Genomic DNA, 23,304 nt, shown 5'->3' on the forward strand with positions numbered 1-23,304 from the left:
AACAAGTGACCCCGGCCGCACGGTGCAAAGGAAGGTGAAAGCCCCCCCAGCATCTCTGCCAATCTGACCTGGGGGAAAATCCTTCCCAACTCCAAACACAGAAATCAGTTTTAGACCCCGAGCAAGCTGGTGGGTCTCACTGACCAGACACCTGGGAAAGAATTCTCTATGGTAACCCAGAGCCCTCCCCATCTAGCATCCCATCTCCAGCCACTGGAGATACTTGCTACTTGCAGCCACAGATGGGCCACATGCCATTGTAGGCAATCTCATACCACCATCCCCTCTATAGACTTATCAAGTTCAGTCTGGAAAGTTCAGTCTGGTTTTTTGCCCCCCACTGTATCCCTTGGAAGACTGTCCCAGAACTTCACTCCTCTGATCGTTAGAAACTGTAGTCTAATTTCAACCCTAACTTGTTGATGACCAGTTTATATCCGTTTGTTCTTGAGCCAACACTGGCCCTTAATGGAAACAATTCCTCTCCCTCCCTGGTGTTTATCCCTCTGCTGTCTTTATAGAGAATAATCATGTTTCCTGTCAGCATAGGTAATCCACCTCCCTGAGAGGTGGTAGCTAGGTTGACAGAAGAAGTCTTCCATTGATCTAGCACTGTCTACACTGGGGGTTAGATTAGTTTAACTATATCACTCAAGGGTGTGGATTTTTCACACTCCATAGCGACTGAAGTTGTGTCAATGTAACTTTTTAATGTAGAACCTTATTTTTTTTCATGGGCAATTGAAAGCCCCATTGAAAATGCTACAGCTTTCAGGGAACTGCAAACTGCCATCCTCTGCAAAGGTTTCTTAATAAGAACCCCATTCACAGTGGTATTTACTTAATGGATTTTGGAGAGGATTCTGGCAACGATTATGAGGGCTGCAATTTGTATCTTGTCATTTAAATAGGAAGGTGCTTAACTATCAGAATAAATCCTTATGCTTTTGAGTACATATTTGTATTTTAAGTGCGAATTTTTTTTCTTTTAAATAACAAGAGTGTCAAACAAGTGTCTACATACCACAAACTATAAACTATTTCCCAAAGCTTTTCATCAAGAGGTCCATTAATTTACGAACTTATTTACATTACAGATACACAGCATGGAAAGAGAAACACTCCTGTTATCCTGGATTCCAGTTTTTATTGCAGAAGGTCTAGTCCTGCATTTTTTATTCACAAGTCATCCTTACTGATGTAAATAATCGCCCTGAAATCAATGTAACTACTTGTGTAAAGGGATTTCTCATATGCATAGAGGATCCTCACACTTCTTTGAAACCCAAACATCTTAACTCACAGTAGCTGACACATTACAATACTTGTCTCATCTATCCTCAGCTCATAGTAACATTATTTCAAGTACGATACTGTATGAATACAATCACCTTCTTTTGTCCTTTCAACTTTCACCGTATTTCAATTAAAAGACCCCAAAACACACACACACAATTCTCACTGAGGGCTGTCATAGTTCAGGTGACTGCTCCTGTGTTTCCCCCTCATGGTTCACCAAGGGCACCCACTTTCAGACTTTTGGTTTCCCAGCTGTCCCCTCTCCTGGGTGGAGACCTGCATTTCTCCTCCTCCTGGCTGGGTATTTCGAGGCTGCACAGTTCCCTAACTACATTGTGAATTCTCCAGCACGACAGATAGCCTACACAGGCCTGCTTTGCCTTCTTCTCAGAGATTATGAACACCATAACTCCTTAGAGATGGGGAACCTGTTTAAATTCCTTCTCCCCATCAGGCAGACTGGGGAACTGAACCAGGGCCTCCCACATCCCAGATGAATATCCCAACCACTGAGCTAAAAGTTACAAAGGAGCTGCGGTTCCTCCTCCTTCTCCCCTTGTTCCAGGGCCATGTTCTGTGGCGTTAGGTGCCTGCCTCACTTATTGCCATAAGAAATAACTCAAGGTGCCTAAGAAGGGTTCCCATTAGTGGATCACAAGCAGAGAGAGAGGCCTTTCTGCAGCCCAGACTTAGGCACATATCTCCATGAGAGAGGCAGAGTTTAGGACACACCCCTGATTGGCATCTCTCCATTAGCATGCGGACTTTTGTGAACTGCAGTCTGAGGTGCCTATCTCTTCCCATTTGTTGTACAGAGAGCCTAGGTGCCTAACTCAGGCTTTGTGGATCACATTGTTGTTCTAGTGATTTTCTAGGCATCTAAGAGTTAGGCATTGCAATGCTTAGCATAGCAACACCTAAATCCCTTTGTGGATCTAAAGCTTAGGTGCCTAAGTGTCTTAATGGGCTCCTACGGCACCTCAGCACTTTTGAAAAATTGACCCCAAGGAGAAGAGACTTGAATCCTAGTCTCCCAAGCCACTGGACCATTCTTTGTAGTGAAAGCACCTGGAAATATCCTGACTAAAGATATCAGACACAGATTAAAGGAGTGTGAGAAAGAGAGAGATCATGGTACCTGCTTGAATCTGCATTAACTTTCTCATGGTCTTCAGCTCTTGGAGAATGGCCTGCAAAGTTGACTGGCAATTACAAGTACAACAGTTCGGTCCAACTGATGAACTGACCCCTGGATGTTCTCCTGAAGAAGAAATGAAATAAAATAATGATACAATCAAAAGAACTGGATGGGATTTTGAAGCTAGCAATGTACGCTATCGGGAAATTGGACCCATGAAAAGCACAGCTAATAATTACCAAAACATTCATTTTTGGGAGGAGAGGGCTATTGGGTTTTATCCAGTTACCAGTATATGTGCTTACATACTCGGGGGGACATGGTGTTATAGGGGTTGGTGAGGACTGCACAAAAGCGTGAACACAATGCGCTCTCACAGCAGGGCTCTCTATCATCAGGCTAGTTCATCTCAGATAACAATAGCTCCAAATCTCATTATAAATGTACTCACTTTATCATGCACAAAAAAACCCATCTCCTAGAACAGCCCTACAAAGAATGGGTAGCCGTCTGTGTAATAAAGGTTTATATTATACATTAAAAAAGGGCCTACCAATTCTAAAATTGGATGTTACCTACATACGTTGCTTTATAACATGAAGAACTGAGAACAAAAATCAGATCCTCTGGTCACAGAATCACAGAAATTACTGATGGGAAAGGACCATCAGCAAGAAAATCTAGATTATCTGCTCCATCCTTCTGACAATACAGGTTTATTTCCTACAGAACATTTTCTCATGCTGTGTCCCAGGAGATAATGTTCGCACAACTCCCCTTGGGAGACAATTCAACAATTCAAAGATTCCTTTGTCCAGAATTTCCTACTGATATTTCAGCCTAATTTTCCTTTTCTTAATTTCATTCTTTTACCTCTAGTGCTACCCCCCTGAAAAACCCTTAACTCTGTCTCAGTCTCCAGACTGTGTTTGTCTTTCACATACTTGGAGGTCTTGAAAAGGGGTGATTCCCACAAGCTCAAAGAGCTGGCACCTTCCTCCGCTAGCTGTATCTTGTGCTGCAGAATCTAAAGTTTTTGTTATAAAAGAATTAAGTTTCTAGCCTTTAAAGGTGCAAAGAAAACCTTCAAAATACAAATAGAATATCAACTGCTGCAAAGGTATCTGTCTGAAACTCTAACCAGACATGAACTGCCCCAATCATTTCAATGACCATTAATACTGAAGACTAAAGACGATTATTTAAATTGGTAACTATTTTACTGTTTTGCAAAGCACAAAAGAGGGATGATCCTATTATGAAGATCTGAACAACCTTAGACAAGTATCAGAGGGGTAGCCGTGTTAGTCTGGATCTGTAAAGCAGCAAAGAATCCAGACATTTTGGAGCATGAGCTTTCGTGGGTGAATGCATCCGACGAAGTGGGTATTCACCCACAAAAGCTCATGCTCCAAAAAGTCTGTTAGTCTATAAGGTGCCACAGGATTCTTGGCAACCTAATACAAGTCATTTCATTTTTGTATCACAGGTGTGCGAACCTTTGGAGAGTACCACTGTTTATTTTTTTTCCAACTTGACTAGTAGAGTTATCGTTTGCCCTTTAGTTATCACTTAGCAAACTCTAAGGATACATCTACAGTAGAGAGCTTACAGCAGCATGGCTGTACTGATGCAGCTGTGCCACTGTAAGATCTCTCATGTAGCTGCTCTAAGCCAACGGGAAAGACCACTCCTGGTAACATAATGAAACCACCCACAGTGAGCAGCGGTAGCTGTGTCAGTGAAAGAAGCTCCTCTGCCGACATACCCGCTGTCCACACTGGCACTTATGTTAGTGTAACTTATGTTGCTCAGGGGAATGTCTTTTTTTCACACCCCTGAGCGACAAGTTTTGCCAAGTGGAAGTACAGACAAATAATTAACTCATTTAATCTTCTCTCAGAAGTCCCTCCAGCCTCAATTATTTTTGTTGCTCTTCTTAGAACTCCCTCCTATTTGTTAATAACTTTCTAGTTTCAGCTTGTACCTTCTGGATCAGCTCCAGTGGTTTCAATGCTAATTTATAGTGAATGAGCATCTTCCACATTTCACCCAATCCCTGGAAAATCATGCCTGATGTGACGCACCATGTTTTACTCCTCTCTTCCTTCACGTCTCTCCTAAGAGGGTCTTCTTCCAAAAGTCCTATAAGCTCTAGCCCTTCCCACAGAGAAGCATTGGCAAACTAAACAACTGAATCTCCCACTGTCCCACCAAAAAAAATCAAAATAAAGACTAGGAATCAAAGATTAATGGAAAATTTAATTCTTCAATCACACTGCTTTATGTGACATCTCCATAGATCAGACTGGGGCGAAAATAAGTAGTTGTAATTCTCCCAAGAGCCTCCCCATTTGTGGTACCAAAGTGAAATGTCATTCACAGTAGATTGCACAGAACTTCACAATATGACCCTTCCTCTCCTTTCTTACATATTTTGATTGCCATCAGCAAAGTAATTAAGAATGCTACCATTTAAAATTCTCTCCCTGGGAATTTACTGTTAACACCACATTGAGATGAATGAGGCACCTCACACTTCTGAGACCTGCTGTTTGAGTTACTCTGTGAATTTAGTGAACATAACTGCACCAGTTACACATGAGTCATATTTTATGGTTTTGTTTGCAATTTTAAAAGGTAGCAACTTGCTTTTTCTTTTTTTTCAAATAAAAGAAGTGATTCCGAAGACTAGGAAGGCAGTATCAATTAAAAAACAACAAAACTAACAACAAAAGGGTTTACTGATCTGGCACAAGCCCAAGTTTGACCCCATCCCTCATCCTTCCTTTGTACATGGCCTATTCAGACTTATAACTGATTTACACTACTACGTAAACTGCCTTGCATCGACCTAGTTGTGGAAGTGTCTTCACTTAAATCTGGCTCCTTCCAACGTAAGTGCCTCTGTACATCAGGGGTCGGCAACCTTTGGGAAGTGGTGTGCCAAGTCTTCATTAATGTAAGGTTTCGTGTGCCAAAGTGGCAGCACGGGTGGCAGACAGAACCCCAGGACGGAAGTGGGCTGAGCGGTGCTGGCGGCCGGGACCCTGGCTGGCAAGGGGCCGGCAGCCGGAACCCCAGATTGGAAGCAGGCTGAGCAGCTCATCCCGCTGGTGGTCTGGGGTTCCGTAATCCAGGCCGGCAGTGGGCTGAGTGGGGCCACTAAAAACTTTTGACATTCACAGGTGCTTAACCTTCCCCCACAACGAAGACAAAAGTTTTGCCACAGCAAGCAGCAGTGAAAACAGCTCATTGTCAGCAGGAGCGGTCTCCCGACGACAATGTGAACCCCGCTCGTAGGGAGTGGAATTATTTTGTCAGCAAAAGTGCTGACAAACAGCATTTACACTGCCCGACTTTTAGCGACATGGATGTGTCACTAGAAGCTGTGCAGTGTAGACAAAGCCATATTGTCAGTAGAAGATTAGGTTCAAGGCAGCTTCCAAATGTGTATGTGCTTGGTATAAAAATTCAGCAGCAACACCACCGCTCCCTGCCGCCTCTAGCAAGGCAAATAGGTATACTGAGTGTCTGACAAAAAGTAAGTCAGTTATATTATCAACAATAATGAAAAAATCCCAGTCACCCCTCCCTCTGGGCTTCTCGAGGTCATCTTATCTGCTCTATCTTTGAACAATAAGCTCCTTGGGACAGGCTCAGTCTTACTTTCTCACTTGTATGGGCATCCAGCAAATTGCAGGAGCTTAACAAATAATAATATTTCAAAGAGTAGATATTTTCAGATTTTGCATATTTGTCTCTAGAACATAGAAACTTTGACTAAGCAAACACTGCCAGTAAACACCTGTTAATCTTTCCTGTTACAAATATAATACATTCTTAATGAAGGAACAGAGGCCCTGACTGAAAACCAAAGGGTCTGTTTTCCCATTGAGGCATGTGGGATTTACATTATAATTCCCATTAGCATTGACAGAAATTACCCATGTAAATCTACCATATGTATTGTAAATGGGAAAAGAGACCACCAGTATTTCAAATCAAAACAGATTTCTGCCAACTTCATACATATTCATAAAGTGTTTTTATTTTTCTTCCATCATCTCTCTTCCAATCAGTTACAACAACAGAATAAGAAACATCTTGTAGAATGGTCTCAATCATTGTTCCAAGCACTACCTTTATCATTTTTAGATGACAAATGCAACTCTTTCTACTTGTTATAAATCAATTTTTAATTTTAAAAAGAGAGCAGACTTTTTATTTTTATGGAGTAGTCTTTAAAGCCCCATCTCCCTCCATTCTGGAGGCAAGCCAGCATGTGAATTTGACACTGGCTTGTATGACAGAAGAGACACAGATACATCGCTTGGTGATTCTCTCTGCATAATCAGCAAGTACCCCAGGATGGTTCTCTATAAATGGATCCACTGATAGTAAATCATGTTGGTGTAACAACATTACTACACTAACAAATTTATTCTTGAAAAGCACTTAGTACAATTCATCAAAAACAATTTGAGCGTAACCAAAAAGCAATTAAGATGGCACATTGCTGCCAGATCCTCTAAAGAATCAGAGCAATAAAAAAAAAGAAAAGAAAAATCTCAAAAAAATAATTTTGGTCCAGATTCTGTAAACATTTCACTTACATGCATAAGTGCTTGCAGGATCGGGATGTTAAGCTAGATCCCTGTGCCAGACAAACCTCCACTAAAATCAGTGGGGCACTAACTGAACACAGGGGTATGTCCATCCTGGTCCGCTTGTAGGATTAGTGCCTTAAGGCTTTACCTAATCAAAGGTCCCACTGGCTTCAGTGGTGCAGGATCAGACCCTTGCTTTGTAATTGTCATTATTTCTTTCCTTTGGTTACAATAATTCCTGCACCCACTTCACCTTTTTCTTCCACGCTTGTCTGTGCTGTCTTCTACACTTGGAACTCCCACCCTATCCCCTTGCACAGGGCACTCATCCTCCATTCATTCAAATCTCTCCTTAAAAAACAAAACCCTGTGAGGCCCATAAATCCTAAATTGCTCTCTCTCTGAAATATATTGTCACACTGAAACAAATAAATCCACAAAACCTGAGTTACTGTAACACCATCCTCTAAATCTCCCAATACATGCGCGTCCAATCATTGTCTATACAGGGACATAGCCAATCCAGGAGGACTGAAACCTAAGCTTCCGAGTGCAGGGATAGTACTTTCTGTTGTACAGCACAGGGGACAACAACAGTAATCATTTTTGCATCTGCTACAAATGATGAATACATGTGTGTCCTTATAAGACACATAACAGATATCGTTCTATGGCAATTATTAATATCTCTGGGGCCAACTGTAATTTAGTTGACAATGTTTTTGGATAGAAGCTCACAACTGCCATTTAAAATTTTGATAAACAAGATATCGGAATTGAGGCAGGTTTTATATTAGAAATTTGGAATTTAGGTTGAATGTCAGGGAAATTTCTCAGGCAGAGAGATCTTGCAGATTACGGAAGAATCTTCCAAAGGAGTAGAGAAAGCTATTTGTGACATCTGAAAGCACTGGAACATCCACCTCAGGGAACAAGCCTACGTTGGAAGAGGGATGGACAACATGCTCCAGATTCCATCACAATTTATCCCTAATGGTCCCATAAGAACAAAAGCCTACCTGTGCCCTATGTTGAAAAAATTGGCATTTTAGATGACAGCTACAATGGTATTTCATATCTGGATGTACAAAGTAATTTAAGTCCAATTCTGCCACCTGTACTCACACAGACTTGGATTTTACTCACAAGCAGTCCTCTGACATCCCTGTGCTACTGATTTCATTGTGCTACTCAGTGTGAGTATGAGCGACCAAATCTGGCCCTTAAGGCGCTATGAATTCAGTAACAATGATTTTAATAAGTACAGAAATAAAGTCTACAGAATAAAATATTAATATTATGCACACCACTAGGAATCCACTTTAAAACTTAAGGCCTATGGGAGTAGCATGCACCAGGCCCACACCCACAGTCTTTCAAGGTGATAACTATAATAATGTATTTATACCTAATAAAATTATCTGAACACAGGTAGATATTTAGTATAGTAAAAAATAGTATTTGGAATAGCTAATTTAGATCATACCATTGGATCCTACAGATCTTGTTTCACTTTGGAAGCTTTTTGACCGAGTCCCATATTGCCCTGAAAAATGGCTAGCTTGAGATGACACTTCAGTCCATGCACCATTCTGAGAAGGATGGAGGCTCGCCTGGGAGTCCGCCAGGGCAGTCAGACGCTGGGCCCATGCTAGATCTAAATCCTGAGGTTCTTCCTTCAGTTTTTCTCCTTCTTTGCCAACTCGCTGATAGATTCTTCCAGTGCTGTCATTCAGTAATCTTCTCATCCCTGTAATTTGTTTTTTAATTTCCCGGCTTTCATCTCCTAATGAAAACAGAGCCACAGTTATCACTGTAAATTAGCAAAAATGGTAATGGGTAGAGATTAGTGATTTTAGATGCCAATAAGAGCTTCTAGCTGCTGGACTACAAAACAACAAATAAATAAAAATAAAAGATATACTCGAGTGGTAGTTATGTATTCTGCCATGCTTTAATACGGCAGTAGTTGGGATATCCATGGTTAAAAAACCCTCTCATCTTGACTTTCCTAACACTGTTTTTAAAGCTCTTATAAAGACCATACCATGGTGTTTGCTGTTTTCTGCTGAAGGAAACAACAATGGGTAGAGCTGTTTCAAATACACTATTATTTTATGAGCTTAATCCTATTCAGACATTGACATCAATGGGAGTTTCATCTGAGTTAAAGGGTGCAGGATCAGACTGTAAAAAGAGGAGCCAGATACCTATTAAGGGACAGACCCAGCTCCCGTTGAAATCAACAACATAGCTCCCATTAATTTTAATTGGAAAAGGATCAGTCCCTTGGTCGTCGGAATTTCATCATAATGGGATACATAGAAATAAATTTAAGAACAGCTAATATATGTACAGCCTTATATAGCCAAACTTCTGGATGCCTTAAAATGCAGATTATATGAGAAAAAAGAAAATATGTACAAGAAAAATGTAAGTGTTTCAAATAAATTCAGCACATTTAAATAATAACAATTACATACTTAATGCTCTCAGCACCATTTAAGAATTAATTTTATGTATGAAACTACTGATTGCACAACAAATATATATGTTTTGGGCAGACAGTAGCTATTTTTCTCATTAAAGTAGGCACTACATTTCATTAGTAATAAGGAAATATTCATAACTACTTCTGAAATAAGAAGCTTCTATTTTTTACTGCTAATAGAAAAAAAAATCAAATATCACAAGCAAGAGGAATAATGAAGATCAAGAAACTGATTAAATCAATCCTCCTCTTGGAATACATTTAAGACGGTGCTACTTGGCATCATCTGTTCTTTAGAAAAGATTTCAATTTCCATTCTTACATACCACCCCAAAATAAGGCATTTTAAGGAAAAATAGCTGTACAAAACAGATTTTGAAAAGAAATGTATAATGGATCCAATTTAGCAAGGTCCTTAAACACATGCACAACTTCAGGAATGTGAACAGCCAATCTCATCAACTTCAATGAGACTATTTATGAAAATTAGGCTGTTGTGATGCCTAAAATACTTGATAACAGTTAGGCAGTTGAGAACACAGCACATCATGTTGATCAGTGTGATCTCACTGTTTCCTTGTATTCCCCCGTCTGTACCCATTTGCTGTCTCTTGTCTTACAGATTGTAAAATCTTTGGGGTAGGGAATGTCTTTTTGTTGTGTCTGTAGAATATATTCTGGGGGGAATTCTGCACCACTGCACAATGCAGAATTTTGCAGAAATTAATGTTGTGTATGCAGAATTTCCTTTTCCCCACAGAAAGGGGTTGCAGTGCTGCTAACAGCCACTAGAAGCTGCTGGACTTGGAAGAGACCAGCTTGCACATTGAAGACACTGCGCAGGGAGGGAGAGGGAGCTAGAGCTAGCTGCAGTTCCCAGCATGCCCTGAGCAGGGTCGGCACAACCCATTAGGCGACCTAGGCGGTCGCCTAGGGCACTAACATTTTGGGGACGGGGGGGGCCGTGACCGTGGCGGCTGGATGTTCGGCTACCGCAGTAGTTATCAGTATTTCGGGGGCGGGACTTTCCGCCGCCTCTGTCGAGGGCTGGATCTTCTGCTGCCTAGGGTGCCAAAAAGGCTGCCAGTGCTCCTGGCCCTGAGGGAAAGGAGAAGACAGCATGCAGAAAACTGTGCAAGCCTAAGACTGAGCATCAGGCGGTTTCGCCCTCTTGGATCCCAGGGCTCTGGAGAGGGGAGGGGGACGGCCGTCTGGGCAAGAGGGGGCCCACAGCTGGGCTCTGGGGACGAGGAGGTTCGGGTGTATTGGCAACAGGTGGGCTCTGGGAAGAAGGGGTTGTGGATGTCTGGTCCCCTGGCTGGGAGGAATGTGACAGAGAAACAGGAACTGGGTTGTCATAGGGGTTTCTTTAACTCTCCACTCCTGGGGGAATTTTTGTGTGTGTCTGTATTGTTACAGACATACTTGCTGATAGGTATTTTGAAATAAATTACCAAAATAATTGACACTGGCATGATTATGTAGTGTTGTTTTGACAAATAAAATTTGCAGAATTTTAAAATATTCTGTACAGGATTTAATTTTTTGGCACAGAAATTCTATTTTTTTTGGAGCAGATTGCCTCCAGGAGTAACACCACTTAGCGCAATGGGGTCCTGGTCCATGACTGGGGATCCTAGGTGAACCAACAATACAAATAATGATAGCTATGTGCTTTGATACCTTGCTGAACTGGATCCTATTTTTTTTTTTTAAACTAATATACAGTATAGTCTGTAACTGTGCATCCTGCAACCTCAGTGGGCCCATGGGCCAGCTATGTTGAAGGACAGCTTTGGTCTTGAGTGGAGAATAAACATGGGAGGACAGCTGCAAAATCCATCTCCAGAGAATCACTGCATCTCCCATCTAACTTAGCTTCAACATTGCCATGTCTGGCTCCGCTCCACCACAGAGCTGTGCATAGAAGTGGCAAAATTTAGCCCTATTTAATATATCACAAGCATTTTTCACGAGAAATGTTCATAACCAAGGTGTATGACAAAACATACTTATTATTTCTTGTTCACCTATAACTCTTCTATGCCAAAGCGTAACTAATTTGTAATTTTCAAGTGGCCTAACTTCAAGGTGTCTTAATAAAGATCAGATACTACTTATTCTGAGGAATGGATGTGCTCTCTTTAAAATAATGTTAAACTGTTTCCTTAATGAGTGAGAATTTATGTACAGAATTTACAATATACTGCTTTGAGAATCATCAAAATACTTCAAATTAAAACAAGTACAAACTGAATTCTCTCACTGACAAATGCATGTGTGTTTCCAGGTGCTAAATATTTAACTGTATTAAGTAAAACAACAGCATATTTATAGCAACCTGAATTAATGAAACACCACTGGTAAAGTTGTAATGTAATGCCTAAATCCCTACTTCACCAGTATGTTTTCACTAGTTTTCTTTATTGTTATACTTTACCTGTATGTAGTATGTTGTCTAAATGCAGGTCATTGTGTACTTTTCATATAATTTCATGGGCTGTCTTTATCACAGAGGTACATAGAATTACATAATTTTGCTATCCCACGTTGTGAAAAAAATTATATGATTATACTGTAGAAGCTAAGAAATGGTATGTGATCATGAAATGAAAATCTCTCTTGAAATACATGCATAGGCTCAAGAGGGAAGAGTTAAAATTACACGTTCATCCTTTGCTTTGGCATTTATTAATGAGTGCATAAATTAAACAAAACTTTAATGTTCCCCTTAGCGCAATTCAATTTAACTTCTCATTTTTTATTTTAAATAAAAAGTAGGAAATATTTAAAAAATAAAACTGACTATATCTTTTACCTTACACAGCTTCAAATTTTGCTCAATTACAAATAATCGCAAGAGAGCATTCAAGTTCTTCCATTCAGAACATCACCAGAATGTTGCCTTCCTGGACAAAGGCCAGCAAAACCCAGCTGCTGTATTTGAAGAATTTAGACAGACCAATTCAAAGCACTTCAAGGGACATGGGAATTTAAAGCACACAACTACACACGTGCATGCCCAGTGCATCCTTTCTTATGTGCACTGCTAATAAGCCAGCCAAAACTCTCATACTCAGGCGATGTGATTTACAAACCCTTGGTCAAAAGAAAGTGAATTTCTTCTGGCACAAAAACATCCAACCCTCCTCTGCAAGGACTATTTCCATACCAAAACACAACTTTCAAACTTCAGCTGTTTCTGCTGTAATCCTCTTCAGATGTCACCAAATTATGGGTTTGAAATAGAAACAATTATGAAGCCCAGTCAGTAGAAAAGGTGGGAATAGGACTGCCAACCTCATCCCTCTCTGCTCTGTGCACATTTCCCTAGATTCAGGAAGTATTTTGGCTGAGAAAATAGAGGCAAGAGGGAGATCCTTTTTATTAGATCATAGGTTTTCTAAAACAACTGAAAAGTTGTCCTGGCTGTTTTGTAGCTATCTGCTATTAGCCATTTTGCTTTATATCTAAATTATGCACATCTGGTATAGCAACATTCCCTCATTTTACACTTTGGCCCCAGTCCTGCAAGGACATGGGACAACCCCTGAGCCCATGTGGAACCCCAGTGAAGTTAACAAAGGTCCACATGGGTGCAGACATCCATCTCAGCAGAGCAATTTACAGGATCAGGTTCTTAGGATCAGATTCTCCATCAGTGGGAGTTTTGCTATTCACTTCAGTTGGAGGAGTTAGCCCTGGATGAGCTTAGCAAAGGGTGGGCGGGGGAGCATCCTTTACTGTGTGTGCTTGGTATGAGATTTTCAAAAGCTTATAATCAGTTAGATCAAAAACATTTTTCCCTGGAGCAGGGCTACTGTACTTTCATGCTTACAACTATTAAACTACAGCTAGATGTTTCAGCTGGAGGGTTGTTCAATACATAGCTAAATTAACAGGGTTGCATGAATTTTTTTAAATTAAGAGTGTACTTCAAATCCATCCCCCACTAGGAATTCTAGGAACCATTAAGAAAAGGATAGATAATAAGGCAGATAATACCATATTGCCTCTATATAAATCCATGGTACGCCCACATCTTGAATATTGTGTGAAGATGTGGTCGCCCCATCTCAAAAAAGATTTATTTGAATTGGAAAAGGTTCAGAAAAGATCAACAAAAATGATTATAGGTATGGAACAGATTCCATATGAGGAGAGATTAATAAGACTGGGACTTCCAGCTTGGAAAAGAGATGATTAAGGAAGGATATGATTGAGGTCTATAAAATCATGACTAGTGTGGAGAAAGTAAATAAGGAAGTGTTATTTACTCCTGCTCATAACACAAGAACTAGGGGTTACCAAATGAAATTAAGAGGTAGCAGGTTTAAAACAAACAAAAGGAAGTATTTCTTCATACAACGCACAGTCAGTCTGTGGAACTCTTTGCCAGAGGATGTTGTGAAGGCCAAGACCATAACAAGGTTCAAAAAAGAACAAGGTGAGTTTATGTAGGATAGGTTCACCAATGGCTATTAGCCAGGATATGCAAAGATGGTATCCCTAGCCTCTGTTTGCCAAAAGCTGGGAATGGGCGAGGGGATGGATCACTTGATGATTACCTGTTCTGTTCATTCCCTCTAGGGCACCTGGCATTGGCCACTGTTGGAAGGCAGGATACTGGGCCAGTACGGTCGTTCTTATTTGAAAACACAGCTATATATAAGAAACCCTTTTGCAAGTTTAACTATAGCAGCTGCTGACAAAAAAAAATCATACCTGGATATAATTCTATTAACACTAACAAGTAATTTCACAGACTTATGTAAAGTCAACTTTTTCTGTATGAATAAATTGTGGAGGATATTATTCCTGGAACAGAATATATTCTTGGAATTACTGAGTAATTTATGCACTGTTCCACCGTTCCAAGTACGTTATTTATTTTATCATGACAAAATAAAGTTATTAATCTGCTGACTTCCATTTTAACCACGTGAAATGCTGTAAAATGCACAGACACCTGCATTACAGTACATTTCAGTTCCACTTTATATCAGCCATAAACATCTCTGTTTTGGACACCTCTTCAAAACAAATGCACACAGCATACTGTATGTGGCATTCGATTTTATGAAACTATAAAAGTTCTTCAATGTTAATTACACAGACAAATGTCTCATCACACATTTGACTACCAGGATAATAATTAGATTTCCACATTAACCTTTCAAAGACAGAGCATGAATTTCAAGTCAAAAGCACTGTAAAAAGACTCAGATAGGAGGTACCTTACATTATACTTTAACATTTTTGTGAAGATAATAAAATACAAAGACTGAAGAAAACAAATTGTGTATGCAATCAACTTTTTAAAAGACATTGTGTCTATATGTAATAGTATTGTCTGCATGATACAGTGGTACAATCCTCTCAAGGACTTGCATGCTCATCTCTGAGCTAACATTTTTGTGCTAAAACAGACATGCTGTCAATATCTGCCAGACAATTATGGGGTTTTACTGATTCAAACATCAGACCCAGAGACTGAGCCTGACAACCTTTACTCATGTGAATTTAATGGGACTATTCAGGATCAGAGACACTGGATTTGCTTTCAAATCCAACTTGCATTGATGTCAACTGAAAGACTCATATTGACTTCTCTGGGAGGTGGATCAGGCCTTTAATGAAGTGATGTCTTGAGTATCTTCAAGTCCATGGGTTAAGACACTTAGCCCTTTTCTGCAGAGGCTCAGAGCCTCTCAAGATCAGACTCTAGATAAGACAGGAGTGAAAATGTAAAAGGAAGACTACACAGCCACAAAAATGAAAAGCAGCTCGGTGATAACCAGTTCTATCAAGTTGTAGTTAAAGCAGACTATATATTACATCTCTGTTTTCTTTACACATTGACTGTTGATTTAATTCAATTTTGCAATGGCAGTATTAGCAGCCAGGCTACAGAGGTGAAAGGACATTACATTAAGACATTACATTAATCCTCTGTCCCATCCAGGGCAGAAGCAACACCAAACAAATACCAGCTTCCTAGAAATTGAATTTCTGTTATCCAGATGTCAAAGATGTAATACCCCAATTACACAAACTATTACCAGTGAAGCATGCTAGTGAATATGCAATGTAAATGGGGTGAACAGAGAGCTGCAAAAATGCCCAGTCAGCATCTGGCTCTGAGAGTGAGTGATAATTAGCACTCTGTGTAGACTCTAATAAACATTTATGTCTGAAACTACAACTTTTAGCAATGTTAATAAAAGGATATATTAGCAATCTGTAAAATAAAAAGGTCTTGAAGAGAATGTCATATTAAACAATGGCATACAGCTCTTTGCATTGCCCCCTAACTGCAAATGGCTACACTGTGTTGCTCATAAATTAATTGACAAAAGAACATACCTAAAAAAGCCGATTGAGTTTCTTTGGTCTCCCCATTAACATCATTGCTGTAGTCAGAGATCTTATATACCTCGTGATGATAATCTGGAATGAAAAAGGATAAAAAAAAAATTAGAGCTCAAGTGATCTGGAAAAAATGAATGCTGAAGACATTGCTACGGCTTTACTACATCATTTATCAATATATCTGCAATTTATTCCATGTACATCAAATTAACCACGGAAAATGTGCCCTGTATCAGCACTTCCTAAAAAACTTTGCTCACACTGAAGAGAACTGAAATATTGCACAGATTTTAGGGACAAGCTATACCTGGCATAAATTACTATGTGCATTTTCACAGTAAATTATTTCACCAGATGCCTATTATCTGGATTTTTGCCTTACAGATGGAATGCAAATATATAATGTAAATGAAAACTTTACCCTCTTATAGGCCAAGCGTAACTTTCACACTTTATCTCAAAACAAAATTCATTAGTGATATACATTACGGGATAAATTTTTAGCTCTGAGACCTGATCCTGTGCCGCTGATGTCATTTGGTCATTGAATTCCTATGGGACCAGATTTGGGCGCTATATATGCATACTGACTCATGGCAATTGATTTCCACAGCCATCATCAAAACACTGATTTTCTATTTCAAATGAAATGCAACTTGGATAAACAGTCTGAGCTCTGACCATGGGTGTGCATTTAGTAAGAAATTACATTCTCTACATGCAAATCAGAAGAGAACAGCATTTACAACTGGGAATACTAGGAGACAGCAGGCCAGGATTCTATTTCTGACTCTGCTACTGACAAACCTGACAATGACCATGACCTTGGGAAAATCACTTTGGACTGAATAATAAGGTACTAAGCAGTTCTTGTGAGATATTGCACACCCTCAATTCCTACTGACTTCATCAAGACTTGAGCATGCTCAGTCAGCACCTCACCAGAACTGAGTTCTTGAACTCCATGTGTCTCAGTTTCTACCTCTGTAAAGTGTTTTTTATAACATTCACTTGCTTCAAAAAGGTGTTGTGAGACTTTCTTAATTAATGGGTGGGAAAGTGCTTTGAGATAGTCAGAAAAACGGCACAACAGAAGCGAGAAGTATTATGTTCACTCCATTTTGTCAGAGAGGCAGGTGCCTTTCTCATAAAAGATCAGGTCCAAAATGTAAAGAGCTCCTAATATACGGACTTTATTGTTACTTATTATTTGTAAAGCACTATTAGTGTGACCACCTCAAAAAAAGACTCTCCAGCAGGAAACCAAAATCACACATAATACAGCAACATGAGACAGACAGACAGAAGGGAAGGATGAGGATTGTGAACATAAGGAAGGAAAGGTGAAGAAGGGAGTGATGATGGGTAAGTCAGAAGAAATGAGGTTTGGTTTTGCTTTTTTTGGATGGGGGCAGACAGATGGATGAAGGAGAATTAAGTTGCACAGCACATGGGACCAAAGATAAAGTTCCAGGCACAGAGGTGGGAAAAGTTAAGTCTCTTTTGTGATTATTATAAAAAGAGGATTTACCAGCATCTGATACATTATTCACTTTTTCCTATATTTTGATATCTCCTGGTGAAGATTGTCAAAATCTGGGCAAAAGTGTATAATAATGTTTAAGAACTATAGTGAGGGGCAGATTCATATTGCTTAGAGAAACAGATTGCATGCTATCTCATCTCCAGTTAGATATGGTACTCTTCACTGTTTCTTAACTGCTGTATGAAAGTTTCTGCATTTCACCCAGAGGTGGCTGCATTCGAGGTATACACAATTTTATGTATACAGTAGTCTGAATTAGTTCATTATGATGATAGAGTCCTTTGAGATTTCTTGGGATGAAACAGGCTACAGTAAACATAACAACAGTTTACATAATATAAGTCAATATAACAGTGGGTGTCTCCCTTAGTCCTTTCTTCTGCCTGTGATGTTGTAGTCCAGGGCCTATGAAATCCCCATCAATTTCCTCACAGTAAACACTAAACTATGAAATTACTGAATGACTCAAGCAGGAAACACTGACTGAGTAGCAGGGAGACACCTATTTATACATAATTATCTTGGTAATCAACTTGCATAGGAAATTGCGGGGGTGTACATGAAAGCTGAATCTCACTTGGTTAAAATACAATTTTTATCTTCTCCATTCTCCCAGAATCAAAATATAACTTTTTCAGAAATTGTGTTTAGTGTGGTTGGTCTCTAAATTTCTATAACCAGAAGAGTTCTCAGACAAACCAAAAAAACCCCTAAATTTTCACTAGTGAATTCTTAGCTAATCTGTGATTTAAAGTTAAAAGTATTATTCAAAAAATTATCAATCTACATTACAAATGACACCTTAAGACTGAATGTTTGTAAAATATTAATTTACTTTTGACTGTGTTATTTGTCACTTCTTAGTTTTCTCAACTTGCAAATACAAACATATAACCAGTTTCATTTTCAGATCCTCATAATCTAGCACAATTCAGCAATGCTTATATTATAAGCAATGCAAGAGAATACATAATTGTTAATAAAATCTGTTTCCTTTGGATCGTTAAACCCCAGATATTTGGCCAGTAGAAATGTGTTTGCAAATGCTTGTTTTTACAAAACCTACTGTAGGTTTCTGGCCAATTTTGACCTGACAGTATTCTTTTAGATTAAAAAAGTATGTTATGTGCAATGCTCAAGATTCTACTGTAATGTTAAAATGAAAAAATATTTAATTGTTCAATATTTCCTCATAGTGAGGTTATTTTCGTTTTTAAATTCCTTTGCTTCCCGTTTGTTTTAATCTAACGTTGACTGAAGAGGGATGCCTAAATATACTAAGTGCAAACCCGTCACATTACAAAAAAAAGTGTGACATTACACCAAAGAAGTCACTTGCCTTGAACTTAGCATGCAGGACACATACACCATTCCATGGAGATATTTCAGTTCAATACTTTAAAACACGGAAGTCAAATCAATGAGAGTAAAAGATCTAATCAGCTGGAGTAGCAGACATACCCCCACCAAACTAAAACGCTAAGACTGTAAAGTCCACCCGTGAAAATGACCACCAGCGACTGTATCTTATTTTTTCAAAGGTCGAAACAGAGAGGTCTGTTTTTTTCCCCGACATAAATCCAAGTATTTTCTTAACCATCCCTTTTAAAACACTCTCTTCTTTTCGCAAAGCAAACACGCCGAGCGAACAAGTTACATGCCAGGAATTCTTCCTTACCCGTGTACAATTAATTAGCTGCGTTGATTTTTTTTAAAGCAACCTCTTTTAGGTTTTTCTTTGAAATACATGTATGTACGCAATCAACAAGGGGGAAAAAAAACCACACAGGAGTTGAATACCGAAAGGGTTCTCTGTTCTCCAAGTACCATTATTTTGATAATTTCCTGACTCGCTTTTTTTGGTTGCCTGGGTTTACAAGGAAACTGCCATCCAACTTTATTGTGGATAACATCTGCCTTGAAAACCATGCCCTCGCTGGGGAAGAGGGTTTTCAAAACAAATTCAAGGAGTTAAATAATAAACAAGAGAAGGCAGAAAGACACTGAAGGAGGCAGAGGGAAGGGAGAAGCACACATTTCATAACATCCTGCTCTTCTCCTTTGATACACGTTGAGCCGCTTTGGAGAGACAAATAAGCAAAAAGTCACACACCAAGCCACCCCCCGCCCGCCCCACTTTACCTTGGTTGATCAGTTTAAAGCTTTGGGATTTCCTACTCCTCTTCCTCTCAGTAAACTCCATGGTGTGGGCAGGAGGAGGAAGAAAGGAAGGAGAAAGGGGATGGCACAGAGCGAGTTGGAGGCTGAACAGCCACCCAACCGCAGGACCAAGGTCCGTCCCTTTAATCAGCAAAAATAAACCGGGGCTGGGAGATTTCAGTTCCAACCGCGGATCGGCGGCGATTTGGGACAAGTTGGCTCCGGGCTCCCTCCTTCCCCCTGGATCCAACCCCAAACTTTGCGGGGGGCTGCTCGCCCGGCGCAGGGGAAGCCCTGCCTGTGTGCGGGGAGCCGGCCGGGCCGCCTCCGGGGAGCCGCCGCCGCCAAGGGAAGCGCTCCGCGGCTGGCGTGTGTCGCTACCTCAGCGGCGCCCGGGACCCCGCGCGTAGCCAGCCTCCAGTCCTATCCAAGCTCCACATTATGTGTAAATCTGCAAAGAATTGTAAGCTCTGCATTCTCTTTCGAAGTTCCTGTTTTGAAGTTTTTTGTTGAAGCATGCTACTTTAACTTTGTTATAGAATGTCCGCGGAGATTGAAGTTTCTCCTTCTGGCTTTTCTATTTACCATTCTGTATGTCTGACTATGTGCCTTTATTCTTTTACAATAGAGAACTGTCTGGTCTGACCTATTAATGCAGGGGCATTGCTGCATATATGCATATATCCCATAGTAGTGTCATGGGAATGGTCCCTGATGAGTGCTCCATGTGGTTGGCTCCTGATGGTGTTGATAGAGTAGTATGGGATCAGTAGGGAATGGGTTTGTCAAGGGATTAGTTCCTGAGTTAGTGTTTCTGTGGTGTGTGGTGTATAGTTGCTGGTGAGTATTGCTTCAGGTTCGGGGCGTCTCTGTAAGCGAGACTGGCTTGCCTCTAAAGTCTGTGAGAGTGAGGGATCGTTTCCAGGACAGGTTGAGACCATTGATGATGTGCTGGAGAGGTTTTAACTGGAGGCTGTACGTGATGGCTGGTGTGTCTGTTATTTTCCTTGTTGGGTCTGTCCTGTAGTAGGTACTTCTGAGTACTCATCTGCTCTGTCATATCTGCTTTCCTACTTCCCAGGTGGGTATTGTAGTTTTAAAGAATGCTTGATAAAGATCTAGTAGGTGTTTGTCTCTGTCTGAGGGATTGGAGCAAGTTGGTTGTATCTAAGGCTTGCTGTAGACAATGGATCGTGTGGTGTCCTGGATGAAGCTGGAGGATGCAGGTAAGTATAATAATCATAGATTTCCGGTTAGGGTTGGTGTTTATGTGACCATATTTTTGCACTATATGTCCAGGAAGTGAGCTCCATGTTCTCCACTTATAAGGTAACTCCCTTCTCTTCATGTGTCAGTATATTTATGCCTGCACCTGTGATTTTCATTCCATGCACCTGAAGAGTGGGGTTTACCCATGAAAGCTTATGCCAAATAAAATGTTAGTCTTTAAAGTGTGACTTGACTCCTTGCTGTTTTTGTAGATACAGACTAACACGGATACCCTCTGAAAAATGGATGTAGAGAGGCATTAATCAGCAGAAGCCAAATTTAAGTGAAAAAACATTTCCACAGCTAGTTTGATGCAAGGCAGCTATGTCATCCTAACATGGTATGTAAACCAGGCTAATGCACTTAAAAGTGGTTTAACCCCAGTGTGGATCAGCTATCCAGCATAAGGCACCTCTATACTGGCATAGTTGTATCACACTAGGTAGCAGACAGTATAAATATCTGGTTAAAAAATTCCACCCCAACGAAACAGTTGTTTGGTACAAACCCTGCGTCCAGACCAGGCTAAAGGAAAACCAGGCAAACATTCATCTTTTTTCTTTGCTTTTTATTGAAGCCGGTGTCAAAGTATTCTGCTATCTGAAAGCGCTGCTTTGTCTGACCCCGGGCCTGAAACTTTCCTTACATGACAAATCTTCCTAGCAGAGCCCTGGGATGGGGAGAGCTGCTGGTGGAGGCACTCAGGCAGGAGCTGACCTCACTGAAGGCTGCTTGAGAGCTGAGTCCGCTCTTCCTCTCTGGGCCCAACCCCTTGGGAGCTCACTGCAGGCCATCGCTCCCCCTCTCCCAGCAAAGTTTGCAGGCAAGAGGGTGGATTTGGCCCCGTGTGTGCACAGCACAGCAGCCCCCTGCAAAGGAGAGAAACTGGCCTGCGTCGCTCCAGGCGCGCTGCAGCCTCTGGGACTGGGGGCAATGCCACCAGCCTGCCCTGTGTCCACCCGATGATGGATGAACAGAGGCGCTGGCTCCCCGAGCGCCCTGCGGCCCCCAGCCGTGCTCAGCCAGGGAGCACCCGCGGCTCTAGGAGGCAGAACCGGAGCCACCGTGCGCGTGAGGGACTGCACTGGGGGGGGCACAAAATGGCGCGCCCCTGCGTTCCTCCCCCTGCATAACAGACCCGATCCATCCCCTCTCCCGGCCGGCAGAACAGGGGAGTCAGAATCACCCCGCCGTCTCTTCCCTCACGACATGAGGCTGAAACCGCTCTCTCCCCTCTCCCCTCCCAGCTCCCTGGGGCCCGCTGCTGCCGCCGCCGCCTCGGCGTGGCGTGGGGCTGCGGGCCGGCTCGGGTGCGGCCTGCGGCCGGCTCCCTCAGCCACCAGGGGCGCTGTGGTGCGCGCAGGCTTCGCCACGCAGGTTGCTTGCCCCACGATTGTGTTGCATGCTTGGTGTGGTGGGGGTGGGGGTGTGTGGGTCGCCGAGGCCCGCTGAGTATCGGTTACACAGTCGCTCCGGCCGGGCGAGCGCGCTTGCGCTTTGCGTTGCGCGGGCTCCTCGCGAGGCTGCCCGGCTCCGCTCTGCACACACAGCTTCCCGGCGGCGCGGTGTGTGGCGTGAGGGCGAGCCCGCGCAAGTGAGTTGTTTGGTGTGTGATCCAGGGAAGGAGGACCCCGGCCAACTTTCCCAATCGCCCCGATCCGCGGTTGAACTGAAATCTCCCACCCCGGTTTAATTTTTCTATTAGGGGAAGGACGGACCTTGTCCTCGGCTTGCGCTGCTGTCATCCTCCCACCCTCGTCCATGCCCCCTCTGCTCCTTCCTTTCATCCTCCTGCCTTCCACACCATGGATTTACTGAAAGAGTAGGATCCCAAAGCTTTTAAACTGATCAACAAGGTAAATGGGGCGCGGGGGTGGCTTGGGTGTACGTTTGCTTATTTGTCCTCCAAAGCGGGGGCTCACGTGATCAGAGAAGGAGCAGATTCTTAGTGAAGTGTGGCTTCTCCTTCCCTCTGCCTCCTTCAGGTCTTCATGCCTTCTCGTGTTATATTAAACCTTATTTTTTTGAAAACCCTCTTCGGCGCGAGCGGGAGGCATGTTTAAAAGGCGATTATCCACAGAAAAGTTGCGATGCAGTTTCCTTGTGAAACCCAGGAACCAAAAAAGCGATCAGAATTATCGAAGATTATTCACTTGTGGAACAGAAACCCTTTCGATCAACTCCGTTGTGGTTGTTTTTCCCGCGTATGATGTGCGGTAGATAGCAGTATTTCAGTAAGAAAACCCTTAAAACGGTCGTGCTTTAAAAAAGAATAGCACATAATTAATTGTACACGTAGAGAGATTCCTGGCATGTAACTTGTATCGCCGTCGTGTTGTGCGTTTGCGGAAAAGAGAGAGTGTTTTAAAAGGATGGTTAAGAATCTTGGATTTGTCGGGTATCAAGAGTCTCTCTCTTT

At 41.6% G+C, this 23,304-nt stretch overlaps 1 protein-coding gene across 2 annotated transcripts in view; it reads right to left on the reverse strand.

The window, feature by feature from the left end:
- The window catches only part of BEND7 (BEN domain containing 7), a 55,525-nt gene extending 35,537 nt beyond the window's left edge, over positions 1 to 19,988 (reverse strand). For both annotated transcript variants that reach the window (XM_075064281.1, XM_032777123.2), the window contains exons 1-4: positions 19,599 to 19,988; positions 15,905 to 15,988; positions 8,534 to 8,833; positions 2,438 to 2,560 (exon numbers count right to left, since the gene is read on the reverse strand). In XM_075064281.1, coding sequence (XP_074920382.1) covers positions 2,438 to 2,560; positions 8,534 to 8,833; positions 15,905 to 15,988; positions 19,599 to 19,659 — 568 coding nt within the window. In that variant the 5' untranslated portion in view covers positions 19,660 to 19,988. The remainder of the gene's footprint in view (positions 1 to 2,437; positions 2,561 to 8,533; positions 8,834 to 15,904; positions 15,989 to 19,598) is intronic.
- Positions 19,989 to 23,304: the final 3,316 nt, after the last annotated feature.

The sequence above is a fragment of the Chelonoidis abingdonii genome, chromosome 1, assembly GCF_003597395.2.
Source record: "Chelonoidis abingdonii isolate Lonesome George chromosome 1, CheloAbing_2.0, whole genome shotgun sequence".
Lineage (NCBI taxonomy): Eukaryota > Metazoa > Chordata > Testudines > Testudinidae > Chelonoidis > Chelonoidis abingdonii.